Here is a 12,668-nt window from a genome sequence, read left to right on the forward strand (position 1 = left end):
TTTCCATAGATTGTATATGAAAATGGACGTAGCCTCTCAGTTTGAAAATCAAAGATTTGGGAAGTAGGAGTTAGCCACCAGGGGGCGACTGCACTGGTTGCAAATATAGACTTTATATTTTAAAAAAAAATGGATTTCGTCTTCCACTTTGCTGCTGATGCTAATCAGGACATAAGAATATGTAGAAAAACCACCAGGGGGCGACTCCACCGGTCTATATAATAATTATAATTTGATATATAGCATCAGTAAATATTTTTCTGAGGTGTTGATGGACTCAATCACTAGTTTTAGTTATACTTCAATAGAAAATGATGTCACTTTAGTAAATTATATTCACATTTAGAGGATAAGAGACGATAAATCATGTCACATTTGAGTGGATTGACAGCCAGTATCAGTATCATCACATAGGAACCTGGTTACTGGTGATATCTGTGAACTTCTGTGATGTGGCTTCACTACGGCACCAGCAACATTATGTCCACTTTATATACAGTCTATGGTTCTTTCCCAAATTCCGTGTGCCTGGTCTTAGGTCTGTGACTATTACCCCAACGTGAGATATAAATATTTAACCTACATTTTTGCTCGGTTTGTATATCTCTTTGTAATGTTCTCATAACTTATTTTCAGTATTTAAAACATTTACGTTGTGATGTAATCTGACTTTTACTGAACAGTGTTGTACAACAGAGCCTGAAGAAATCCCATTACTGACAAAAACATGCGACTGTAAGGATGGCTTTTATGATGGCTTGTGTTGTTTTATGAAGGTTTGCAGTGACTTCTTGTTCAGTTAATCTTTGACAATATTTATTACCGCCTGAATCTGACACACGAGGCCCCCACTGAGTTTGTACACATCAAAAAAACAAAAAGAAGTAATAAAAACAAGTTTGGTAAAGTGAGTTTTTCTGTGCCGGGTTTCTCTTCACATACACTTGCTTAGCGTGATTTGTGCGATGACAGACATGTAATGGAAATGGTGCCATGGAGGCATATTATTATCATGTTGTCTTCTTCCCATCCAAAAAAGTCCAGATCTCACCTAAGCACTCAAGTCCAGTTCAGAAACACTGACTGAACAGTCTGTCGTTAGTCTTCTTTTCTTGGCATTCTTCATAAAAAAAGTTCACTTTTTTACTTTCCTAATTCCGACTCCATGAAGAAGGATACTTTGCAGAGTATATCTGAAAGAAAACAGAGAAATATACAAATATTAAGCACTGACAAAGGCAGAAAATGAGTTGGAGAGCTGGCCGTCTCTTGGTCTATGGGTCAGAGTAGAGTAGATATAATGGTGAAGTTTCATATCCCTCACCTCAGCCTTCACCTGATTTATAAGAAATTAGATAGATTTAGATATGTTTAGATATCTAAATAGTGTTTATCTTAAGTTATTTGGTTTTATACTGTAGGTAGGTGCTCATTTCTGTTTTAAGTTTTAAAAAACAAAGTCATTAAACTAGTGTACTTGTTTAATTCAAGTTCAGTATCACCACACTTGGTGCTTCACTTTGAATCCAAACTTGCAAATTAATACTGGGCCACATTTTACTGCCCTCTAATGTTTAAAAAGAGTGCATCAATTACATTTGCATCAATAATATGCCAAAGCAAACTCCATAAAGGCTTGGGTCAGCACTGGCCTGGTTTAGTTTGTCCATTGTGGGCTACTGTAAAATCATGGTCCTGATATAAATATAAAAGGCTTATTCTGGTTTATTGAAAAACAACAATTGATACTTGATGTTTACCTGTGATACAGTCTTCTGCACTCGCAGACTCCAAAGACTCCCATCTCTGGGGAGCAGACTCTACAAGGGAGAGGTTGTCGGCCCTGAGCATCTGCAGCAGAGCTTTTCTCCTCAGAAATCTGCACCCACCGGTTAAGGAAACCAAACGAGACCCCCAAGCACAACATGAATCCAACCTAGTGAACGTCTGAACATTGAGGATACTGCTGTCTATAGTGACGCTCGGCGTCCTGCAGCCAGCCCAGCATGTCAGCGATGGACGGCGTGGTGGCCGAACGTTCAGTCACAGCGAGTAGATCCAGACTGTCTGTGTGCAGCTCGTACAGCTGGAGGACTCCAGAGGCGTGGCTGCTGATGGTGTCTCTGACAGACTGGAGAGAGGACCTGAGGGAACCGTGATAAAATAGAACACATTTCAAACCTAACATATTACAAACGGTCATACATGAAAACACTCATGCGACAATTTTTCAGCCACATTGCTGTTGTGTTGGTGTCGTAGGGATGCAACAACAGTGCAGCATGTATTTATTCAAGTCAAAATAGTTTGAAATAAATGGCCTAAATATCTTAGAATGTAAATTATAGTTTATAATTAAGAAACATTAAGAGACTCAAATTTTTTTTAATTGTAAATATGTTTTATACTGTTCAAATTTCACATGCAAAATCCAACTGCAGTGTTTTTCCAAATAAACCTATTTGTTTTTCATTGTAAATTGTTAAAACAGTATTTTAACATGGAGTAAATTGTAAATAACTGCAGGATATTGGATGTTATTCTGGAAAAATGGGCAAAAGCACTTAGTTACAGGACATTCTCTGGTCCTTTTATGGTTAAAATATGTCAATTTTGAGGGTTAGGTGTTAAAGGGTTAATTTTTGTATGTTAATTTGCTATTTTTGTTGCTCACTTGTGCAAGTTATGAGTCATAATCATTAGTGGCACATTGGTATCATCATGATCATGTGAAACTTTAGTAGCAGTGCTCAATAATTTAGCAATGGCTTCTAGATTATTGAACATGAGTGACAAACACTGCCCATGTGGGACTGGTACTAAATATGAGGAAGTCGCCTTGTGCTACAAGTACGCACTTTAAATGCACATTCACTTAGGAGTGACAAATAATTAAATAAGTTATGTTCTTTTTTTGGCTTCTTAAATGTGAATATTTTGTGGGTTGTTTGCTCCATATAACAAAGAAATCATTCAAACTGAATCATTTTGGTTTATGGACAAAACAAGACATTTGAAGTGGTTGGGAAACACTGGTCAACATATTCTGATAGTTTATGGACCAAGTAACTAATGTATTAATCATTTTATGATACTTGAAAGGGACCAATATATGAGAGTGTGAGAAAACTGCAGCAGTTGTTGTTTCAGTGGCAGCATCCAGCAGGAACTGGTGGCTGTTTACTAAAAGGTTATCCACACAGAACAAGAACTTTCCCTATACAATCTTTTTTCATTTTTGTTCCTGTTAAGTTTTCCATAAACAAATAGTTATGAAAATAGATAATAAATGTACTTACAGCTTGTCGTTGAGTTTTCCCAGCACAGTATCCATGGCTTGTAAGAGTTTGAAACGCAGACGATCCTCCAGGTCAGGGAAAACTCTGAGCGGTGTGTCAGAGAGTTGAACGTTGGACAGCGCCTTCGACTGCTCCGCCAAATTCCCCAGAGACTCCAGCAGAGGGCTGCACTCAGTCAACGCACTCTTCCATACTTTCTGACAGTTTTCCAGATTCTTGAAGCTTTTCTGTAGCGCCTGATGAACAGACGACACCGCCGGACTGGACATATCAGGTGCCGGTTTTATACATGAAAACCGAAATGTATACAATAATAAGAACGAAACGTATTACAAACTGGTTTCTATATTCAAAAAGGAGAACACTTCTTTTAAACGATTTGTGGAACCTCTTAACTCATGTATACACACCGCGAATATAACATCACATTTTCACCATGTTGTTTCTACACCATTTCCGGCTTCCTGACGTAGCCACGCTTGTGATTGGTCAAGGACGCAACGTCGCTGTGCTCACCGTAACGCAGAAGAAACGCGCGTCCTGATTGGCTGATTCGAGCAACAGGCTCCTCCCCGCGCGTAGATTTGAAAATTTCCTTGAGAAGAAGGAAGAGCCGAGTGGCCGAACAGCGAAAAACAAACGCAGGTAATGGATTGTCTCTAAGAATATATATGTATATTTCACCGTTTAATAAGGTTTTTCTGGTGTTTCATGAACTGTATGTGTGTGTGTCAGTGAAAAGGCAGCAACGACAAATCAAACAAATCAGCCAAATGGCGTAGCAGGATATGCTATGCTACGTGCCTAGCATTAACGGTTAGCCTGCTAACATTAAGGTTGCTTATGAGGAAGCTACATGTCAGGCATTATTAAATAAATGACTAATGTAATATGGAGATATTACAGATTGATGTGTGAATAAATTGACTGTTTTTACACTGTCTGTTCATGCAGACATGGCTCCCAGAAAGAGAACCACCAAACAACGGAAAAACAACCGCAAGTCAGCGAAGCTCGAAGCTTTTCTTGAGGATTTCGACAGTGAAGGTGAATATTTTTATGACTTCTTTAAAACACTGACGTTGTCAGGGGGTCGAAAAAACTCAATCTTTTACAACTGTAAAAACACACTAGATTTATTAAGCATTTAATGCACATGGTGATTTCTTGTTTCTATTTGTGAAAAAAGACAGCCTTGCAGATAGTATGTATATGTGTCATCATATCACTTTATCCATCCATCCATCATCTACCAGATCATCCTCCACCGGAGGGTCGTGGTGGGTGTTGTGCCAAATCTCAGCTGACATGGGTGTACACAGGTGGGGTACAGTGGGGGACAGTTCGCCAGTCCATCACAGGGCCACACATAGAGACAAACAACCAGTCACTCTCACATTCACACCTATGGTCAATTCAGTGTTGCCAATATACTGAATGACCATATTCCATCAGAAAGGAGGCTCCTGGAATATAATGTTGTCAATTTAATGTTTTTGTTTTTTTGACCGTTATGTTTCCTTTACTGCTGTAAACTGTCTTCTATAACTTGGAAAAACAAAGAAAACAACTCAGCTAGAAGATGATTTCTGTTCAGCAACTTCATCGGTTATTGTGAATGCTTGTGTAACTTGTAACTTTTCAGTGAGGCTAATGCATTATTAGATATATAATACAGCAAGATGCAAGGGGCATTTTAATGTTTAAATTTGTCACAGTGGAGCCATGTATTTCTGTAAAATACTGTAGGGGGTTATCTGTAACATCGCTTCAACATCTTCAATGCATGTCTTCACAGTGAAGACCAGAGTTGAACAACTGAAAGAGAAGATCAACCAGTTGCTGAAAGATGTGGACAATGGCTACAACATGGCAGTAATCAAGCTTCCCAAAGCTGTCAGGCAGATGCCCTGGTTGGAACAATGCAGTAAGTGAACACAAACCCTCTCATGAAACCTGGACTACCCTGATTGTTAAAACATTTAATATTATTTGATGCTTTATTACTCTACAATCATTGCTGTATTTAAACAAAACAAAAAACAACAGCTTACCTTTCTGCAGAGTCTGACAAACCAAAGACACCAGAAGTGGATGCAACAAAGGTGAGATGATGATGATTATCTCATTTTAAGTCTCGTGATTCAGTGAAGTGTGACACAAAAACTGATTCTGTGTCAGTATTTAAACATTGATTGTCTGTTGACAGGGGCAAGAGGAAGCTGCAATTGTTGAAAGTGTTGTGGCTGAGGACCACGCAGTCCTTCTGAAATCAGTCAAGAAAAGTATGTGATTTTTTTTTTTCTCTCAAACTAACCACATTTAAGTATGAATGGTTGTGCTAATTTCTCTTCAATCCAATCAAGAATTTAAGGTATATTGAATAATCAGTTCCTTTATTTTGTCTGAAACCAACAGCAACAAAGAAAAAAGGTATAGCCAAATCCAGTTCAGAGGATGAAAACAGCCCCACCACAACAAGAAAGGTTAGCTCACACATTCACATGCAAAAACAATCTGTCATTACGTGCAGGGATTGTTATTTGTGCTTTTAATTAATGCTGGTTCTTAATTTAGGGGAAAGCAACAAGGAAACCCCCAACGACATCAAAAAGAGCAAAGGCAATGTCAGTCAGCCAACAGAATACCTCCATCAGACGGTGGGGCACTTTTCTTTTGTATTCAACTTTATGAAAACGCCTTTTATCAGGTTTTATGTAACTATTCATGTGATACTGTGTATGGATTCAGATCGAATAGGAAACCTATGGTGACGCCTGCTCGGAGCATAATGGATTCTTCTTTAATGATGGGACCCACTCCCCTCGTCACCCCACGCTTCGACCCAAGGTAAGCATAATGGTTCACTGAGGATTTTTTTTTAATAACAGGGCAGCTGTTTAATTACTAACTAATTCTGTGATGGTAGTCTTATGCTGGGTTTTATTTACAATGGGAAGTGACGTCGCCTCTGCTCTGATCACGTTCAATCCAGAGAGAATTTGAAAAAAATCATGGACATCAACATAATCAAAGCCATTGTTGGCAATACCAGTAAATAACAACAATCAGATGCGTTTGTACACACAATCAACGTAGCAACACGGGTACAAATTGAACAGTGAACAGCTATACAGCTGATTTACTGTGAAACGAATAAGACAAAAGTGCTATTAATGGCAAATTAATAGCACATTCCATCTACAAATGGAATGCATCATTAAGGAGTTCACATCACCTAAGATGCAGTGTGGAATAAAGCCAGTGGGTAGCAGCAGAGGTCACTATCTGATACAGTGCATATCTCAAAACACACTGCTCTTACTGTGAAAGGTTAATAAAGCAGCCTGTTGTAGTAAATTAGTGATTGAGTTAATATACAGAATACTGGGGTTGTTTGAAATACTGATTCCTAATATTAACCATATAATATTATTGGGTTATAGTTACACAAGTCATGAGCAAAAGTGGGAGACTGTATTTCAAAGTATGCATGTGCAGAATTTTGTTGTAGGTGAAGATTTGGTCTGAGGTCATTCTCCCAATAGGATCCTGGAATCTCACATGTCTTACACAATACATATTTACTTATATGTTGTCTAATTTGCAATGCTCTTTTGTCATTTACTCAGTTTGAGCTTGTGTTTTCTTGTCAAAATCGAAGACATTATTTCCCACAATGAGAGGTTTTCTGCCTCTGTTTTGCCCAGGCTTCCTAAGACCCCCGCTGTGAGAGTTCCCCGCCACAAAGAGAGGGTCTATAGCATTTCTGTCAACGGCTCTCCCATCGCAGCAGGAAACCAGGACATCGTAATCAACGTCCCCATCGGCAACGGAGAGGTGAGTGCGTAGCGAGGTGGACTCGGCGTCCAGGAACACGCAGGACAATGTTTTATAGAACAAATCGTCTTTGATAAACTCAACAAAGTTTCAGCTCAATTGTCAGTACGAAGTATTGGCAATCAAATATCAATCGTAACGACACATGCATGTCTTTCTGGCCAAGAACACAGCCTAATTAGACACATTGTTACTGTATTTCTGTTTCTATTATTAATCAATATCACTGTAAATTCAGAGAGAAAAAATGTATTTAAATGTAAATGTCAGGTGAGAAGTTCCTGTTCTATTCTTTTTAGTGTTGTATACAGATAACAGTTAAAGTCCTGTTTTTCTTCAGGATTATGTCGGGCAATAATATTGTGGGATATCGGTTAAGAAATAAAGGTTGATAGTGGTGGTTATTAAGGCCTGTATTTATGTTGAGATTAGGCCTGTGAGTTTAATGTATGGATTATTATTTGAGGCTAATTTACTCACACTTTGTCTTGTCATATTGTGACTGCAGAGTGTTCAGCTGTTGGCCAGTCAGATGGACTCAGTGGATTTGTCAATGCTGGATGAAACTGCCCTGAGGAGCATTCGGCTGCTGCAGGTAATGTGTATTGATCAACATGTGTGGAGTCACAGCAGCCTGTTTATTATTATTATTATTATTATTATTAGTATTAATGACCCATTTTCCTCATTATTTCTGTTTTTTCCATTCATTCACAGAATCGCCTCACAACGCTGTGTGGACAGTGACCCAACACCAACTACTCTGGTGACTCCAGCCATATTATAAGACTGTTTTAGTTTTTGTTAGTAAATGTTAGGTTTTCCGTGGGTTTGTCTAGATTTTAGTTGTTCTGCTTCTGCAGGAATTACGATTATTTTACTGTTCTTTGAATCTTTTGTAAATATGCTCTAATCCTGCCTTCTTCTTTTTTCTTTTTTTTATTTCAAACCGTTCTCTGCAGTGTTTCTATAAATTAGTTTGCATTTTGTAATTAGTAGTGCAAATGCACACTTCATGTACATACTTTATTCTGTCTGCAAACCTGATAAAGGATTTTGACACAGTTTTAAATTTGTGTGATGTGTTTTCTTTGGGATTACAAAGTTAGTTAATTACATAAAAAATTAAGACACAAAAAAGCTTTGGTTAATGCTGGCATTAATTACATGGAACTGTTTGGTGTGTGTGTGTGCACAGTTCAAGCTTCTTCAAACTGACTGTATCTTGATGTATTGACCAGTAGGTGGCAGCATTCCACCATAGAAAGTCTTAAATATTTAGCTGCTCAAAGTAATTGTTAATACAGTCAGTGTCAGACAAATGAAAGGTAAAATCCCCAATTTCAGTTCTTATCTGATCTTACTGTACTAACCTAGAATTGCCGTATCTTATGTAGCTGAATCTTTATCTATGAAGCTTGTTACACAGCTTCAGTTCATGACATGAAAAGTTTCACGAGACGGGTAAAGTTATTATTTACGAGACAAAAGGGTATTTTCATCAGTATGACCTGAAAATGGAGCCGCTCCTGGATCAGTAGCTCCTCTCTGACTTTCTCTTGTGTTTCTCTATAGGTTGAGAAACTCTTGCTTTTGCTGATGTAAGAACTTCTGCTCGTCCTTTTACCGACTTTGATCACACAGGGGGGGGCATTAGCGAGTCACGTGACCTGCCGTTGGCAGGAAGTGGCAGCATTTTTCCCCACTCCTGGCACATGAACGTTCATCTCTGACTCTGGCATTGTAATGATTCCAATTAGACGCCTGTTATGCTTGGTTAGGTCTGATGAGCTTGTTAAGAGTTCCCACCTAAAAAGATGAACTGGGTCAGACTGGGCTTCACCTTGGGCCTCAGACAGACGAGCAGAACTCTTTAGTTTTCCCTGTTGGATTCTCCATCATCATCATCATCATCATGTGACCAAGCCTCAGTGCAGGAACTCTGTGCCATGAGCTGAAAGTGCTTCTGGTGCCTTCCATCTTTAGTGCTATATCATCTGCTGTCTCCGACTGTTGCAGAGGTAAAAACCGAACATCTCTACAAAACGACAGATGTTGTGGTCAGTGTTGCGTGCAGTTCAGCTCCCTCGTTAGCGGAGCACCAAGCCTTCGTGCACCTGCTCTACGTATCATCGGATTTCCGAGCATTGCCTCTGAATGGTTGGTGCTCGCTCTCTCGCTCTCTCTCTCTCTCTTTTTGTGATGCTCTAGGTGGGTGGAAAATTGCTGTTTTGCACGGATGGCTTGGCTTTCAGTAAGTGCTCGGGCAGTGGAACGGTGACAGGTGTGGTATGGATGGGGCGGGTTTTGAGGTCACAGAGCAGCGTCGCTACATAAATCATCCGCCGAGATGTGAAAGATGAGGGACGGGAAGCTGAGAGTGAGAGGAAGGGATTCAACAAACTTTTGATGAGCTTTATCTTGTGCGGTCTTTGATATACTTTCCTTTGTTGTGTCTCTTAACTCGTTGTTTTGGTTTTATAGCTCGTAATTTAACAACCTCTGAACCCGCTGGCTTTTTCAAGCTATTTGTTTTTCTGCTCACTGTATAGTGTTTACAGTCTAATGTGAGTGCAGTTGACGGACAACACCCACATGGTAGTTTGGGGAGCAGTGCAGAAAAAACAAATGTCTTTGACTTGAGGAAGAAACAACGTCATTTAAGGACGTCATATATGCCATTTTCTGACATTATACAAAGCAACTGATTACTTGAGAAAATAATACGAAAACCTCTGACCCCAAACTTTGTTTGCACACTGATTCAACAGATTCCCTTAATCGTTTCACACGTTTCACATGTAGAGACTGTAAACTACATTCTCTCTGCCATGTTTTTTTCCCCTAATGGTTAAACTTTACCTAATATTACAGCAGCATGGGTAGAGCTTTGACTCACTCATCTTCTTGTGGTCGCATCCAGTTTGCGATTTAAATGCCATGCAGCTGTACTGGGATCACTGAGGACGGTTTAAACCAGGTCTAAATAGGGGCCTAGGAGGAAAAAAGACAGATTTGCCTTTTCAAAGGTTGTTGGAGGCCAAAGAGAGTGGAATTTTGTTCCACCCCTAACCCAATCTCTGAAACCCTAACTCCACCTTTGCACCACCTCACCTCCCCCCTCCCCCACGGTCTCTCGTTTTCTATTCCGCCAAATCTGTTATCATTAACACACACGTCTGACACAGATGTGCGGTATTCCTCGACAAAGCCGTCCCCAAACTGCCCGGATCTGTCAGTTAATGGAGCCCTCAGACCCGGGGAAACTGCCAAATTCCTGGCCAAGACAAATGAACCCAGCAGAGGCATGTTCTTCTCCCAGAGAAATTAATTCTCTGGTGCGTCGAGGCCTCCTAAAAATCCCATCCGTCAAGCGCGCTGCTAATCGATTTATTCATGTGCCTACACCTCCGTCTGCCACCGCCTCTCACTCACTTCCTATTGAGTCGGCCAGGGGTCGAGACTCATCTTCTGCTAAGCTGGTTTGTCAGCACAAACCAAAAAAAGAAAGTCACTTTGTTCTGTCTGCTGTGGTGATGTAGAGACACAGGAACACACAAGCTGATGGTAAAGGGAAGTGGCGGAAGGGGAGAAAGAGGTGAATGGCACTAAGCTGCTCCCGCATGATTCATTCTGCTCATCTGGTGGCCAGCAGGCTCCTTATGGCGTTCTGATGGGCGGCCCCTCTGAGGAAGACTGAGGTGGAGAGGAACATCTGCTGCTGGAGGCTGAGCTGCAGGAAGACGGCCCTGAAAATAACGAGCGGCTCTGAGGAGAGGCGGGAGGTTAACTGTGTTCGCTGACTGCACAGTGACCAACTCGCAGGCTCTGAAATCTAGAAATGTGTCTGTGGGCGACATAACGGCGTTTGTGCACTCTGTGAAACGATGTGACTGATGTTAAAGATTCTTTGTGATTCAAGAGAACACTCGTGTGAAAATGAAACAGCTTTATTTGTGTTCAGGTCACATTTAAAACTTAACTCTGGGCTATTGTATTGACCTTTATTCATGTTAAGTCATATTAATGGTTGCTTACTAGATTTTACAGTATTATTTCTCAACTTGCCTACCTGCCCAAGGACAACAGATGCAGCTAAATAGCTTGTGCAATTACATTTAATCTTATAAACATTTAAAAATAACCAATAAATAAATGAATGAATGAAGCAACATGAGAGAAAAGGTTAAACTGTCTCCTAGAAATCAAGTGACTAGTTCACCTGTCAGTTCAGTTATCCCTTGATGTAACTTATTGCCTTGATGACACAAAAAAAGCTTTAATTTGTTGACTAAAAATAATTATTTGAAAGATAATTACTTGGCTCTTGTGGACAAAAGTGTCGCCAAAATGGCAAAAATAAATCGAATGAATTAATAAACATTATGGAATATTCTGTAACCGTCTGTAATGCAATACCAGTGTTGGTTTACGTGGTCTTTTTTTAAATTTTTTACTTCACCTGGATACGTTTATGATCGTTTTGTTACCCACACGCTATGAACTATGGGTAATTCTATGTAGCAAATCTGCAGAGCTGGTGACCTTCAAATGTACAAAATGGCTGCAAGCGAGCCCTCACACGTCTGATTTATGCATGGTTTGTAATTAGCTTGTTAACACTTCATAAATAATCGGTGAACACAAATGTAGACAATTTTCTCACTTTGATGCAATCTCGCTATTTAGCGCGAGCCTCTTATTGCTTACTACACATTAATCTAATGAGTTTATGACTTAAGTGACAAAAAGATGCAGCAGAGAGAATGAGTGAACAATGACATCTCAGGCTTCACTGCACAAAGTGCAAAAAAAAATATGAACTCAATAATTGTCAAGCAACAGCTTAATATTGCCCTAAGTGTGTTAGCAGGAGCAGGGCCGGTCCAAGTCTTTATAGGGCCCTAAGCTGAATATCTGACGGTGCCTGACTATTGATATTGATTGATATAAATGTAACTCTATGAATTGCATTAATTATAACTGTGTTATTTACACCAAGCCAGTGTCACTAATTTGCACTGTCGCATTCAAAGTGAAGCGTTTTTTTAAAACTGAAAACGGATACATTTTCAACTCCAAAAAATTTAATCTCAACACTATTTAGATATCTAAAGTATTATTTTTTTTCGCTCCACACCACTGGCAGCCTGAGCAGGTGTTATAAAGTCTTCCATAAAAAGGCTTATAATTAATTAATAAACTTACAATAAAACATTTATACACAGTATCTAAGTGTAGTCTTATATTCAAGTAATACTCAGTCTACTCCTGTATTTTCTTGTTGTCCAGAGTAATATAATTGTTATTATATTATTGTTGTTTTTAAAGTCAGGACAGCCTTAATAGTGCAGGCACTAACTGTTTGCCTTTATTCATTCATTCCTATGCTGGATCTGTGTGTGAGTTGCCTGAAAACAAGCCTTTTCTCATTTGGCGAGACGAATATGAGGCAGAAAACCCAGGAAGGAGCGACAGTGCGGATAAAATAAAGTGAATTCTCACCCCATTCATTAGCTCCATCAGAGA

At 39.5% G+C, this 12,668-nt stretch overlaps 2 protein-coding genes across 3 annotated transcripts; one reads left to right on the forward strand and one right to left on the reverse strand.

The window, feature by feature from the left end:
• Positions 1 to 799: 799 nt before the first annotated feature.
• Positions 800 to 3,773, reverse strand: airim (AFG2 interacting ribosome maturation factor). The gene is made up of 4 exons (XM_058619829.1): positions 3,300 to 3,773; positions 1,965 to 2,144; positions 1,761 to 1,879; positions 800 to 1,193 (listed from the first exon to the last, which is right to left on the reverse strand). The coding sequence occupies exons 1-4, from the start codon at positions 3,566 to 3,568 to the stop codon at positions 1,144 to 1,146; spliced, it is 618 nt and encodes a 205-aa protein (XP_058475812.1). The 5' UTR covers positions 3,569 to 3,773; the 3' UTR covers positions 800 to 1,143.
• Positions 3,774 to 3,797: 24 nt separating this feature from the next.
• Positions 3,798 to 8,211, forward strand: cdca8 (cell division cycle associated 8). Of its 2 annotated transcripts, none has more exons than XM_058619825.1 (11): positions 3,798 to 3,944; positions 4,254 to 4,346; positions 5,098 to 5,226; positions 5,349 to 5,404; positions 5,509 to 5,584; positions 5,718 to 5,785; positions 5,877 to 5,959; positions 6,051 to 6,149; positions 7,010 to 7,139; positions 7,648 to 7,734; positions 7,857 to 8,211. In XM_058619825.1, the coding sequence occupies exons 2-11, from the start codon at positions 4,256 to 4,258 to the stop codon at positions 7,884 to 7,886; spliced, it is 849 nt and encodes a 282-aa protein (XP_058475808.1). In that variant the 5' UTR covers positions 3,798 to 3,944; positions 4,254 to 4,255; the 3' UTR covers positions 7,887 to 8,211. The 2 variants fall into 2 exon arrangements, with proteins under 2 accessions (XP_058475808.1, XP_058475809.1); XM_058619826.1 differs by having other exon boundaries at positions 5,364 to 5,404.
• Positions 8,212 to 12,668: the final 4,457 nt, after the last annotated feature.

This window comes from Solea solea, chromosome 20 (genome assembly GCF_958295425.1).
Source record: "Solea solea chromosome 20, fSolSol10.1, whole genome shotgun sequence".
Classification (NCBI taxonomy): domain Eukaryota; kingdom Metazoa; phylum Chordata; class Actinopteri; order Pleuronectiformes; family Soleidae; genus Solea; species Solea solea.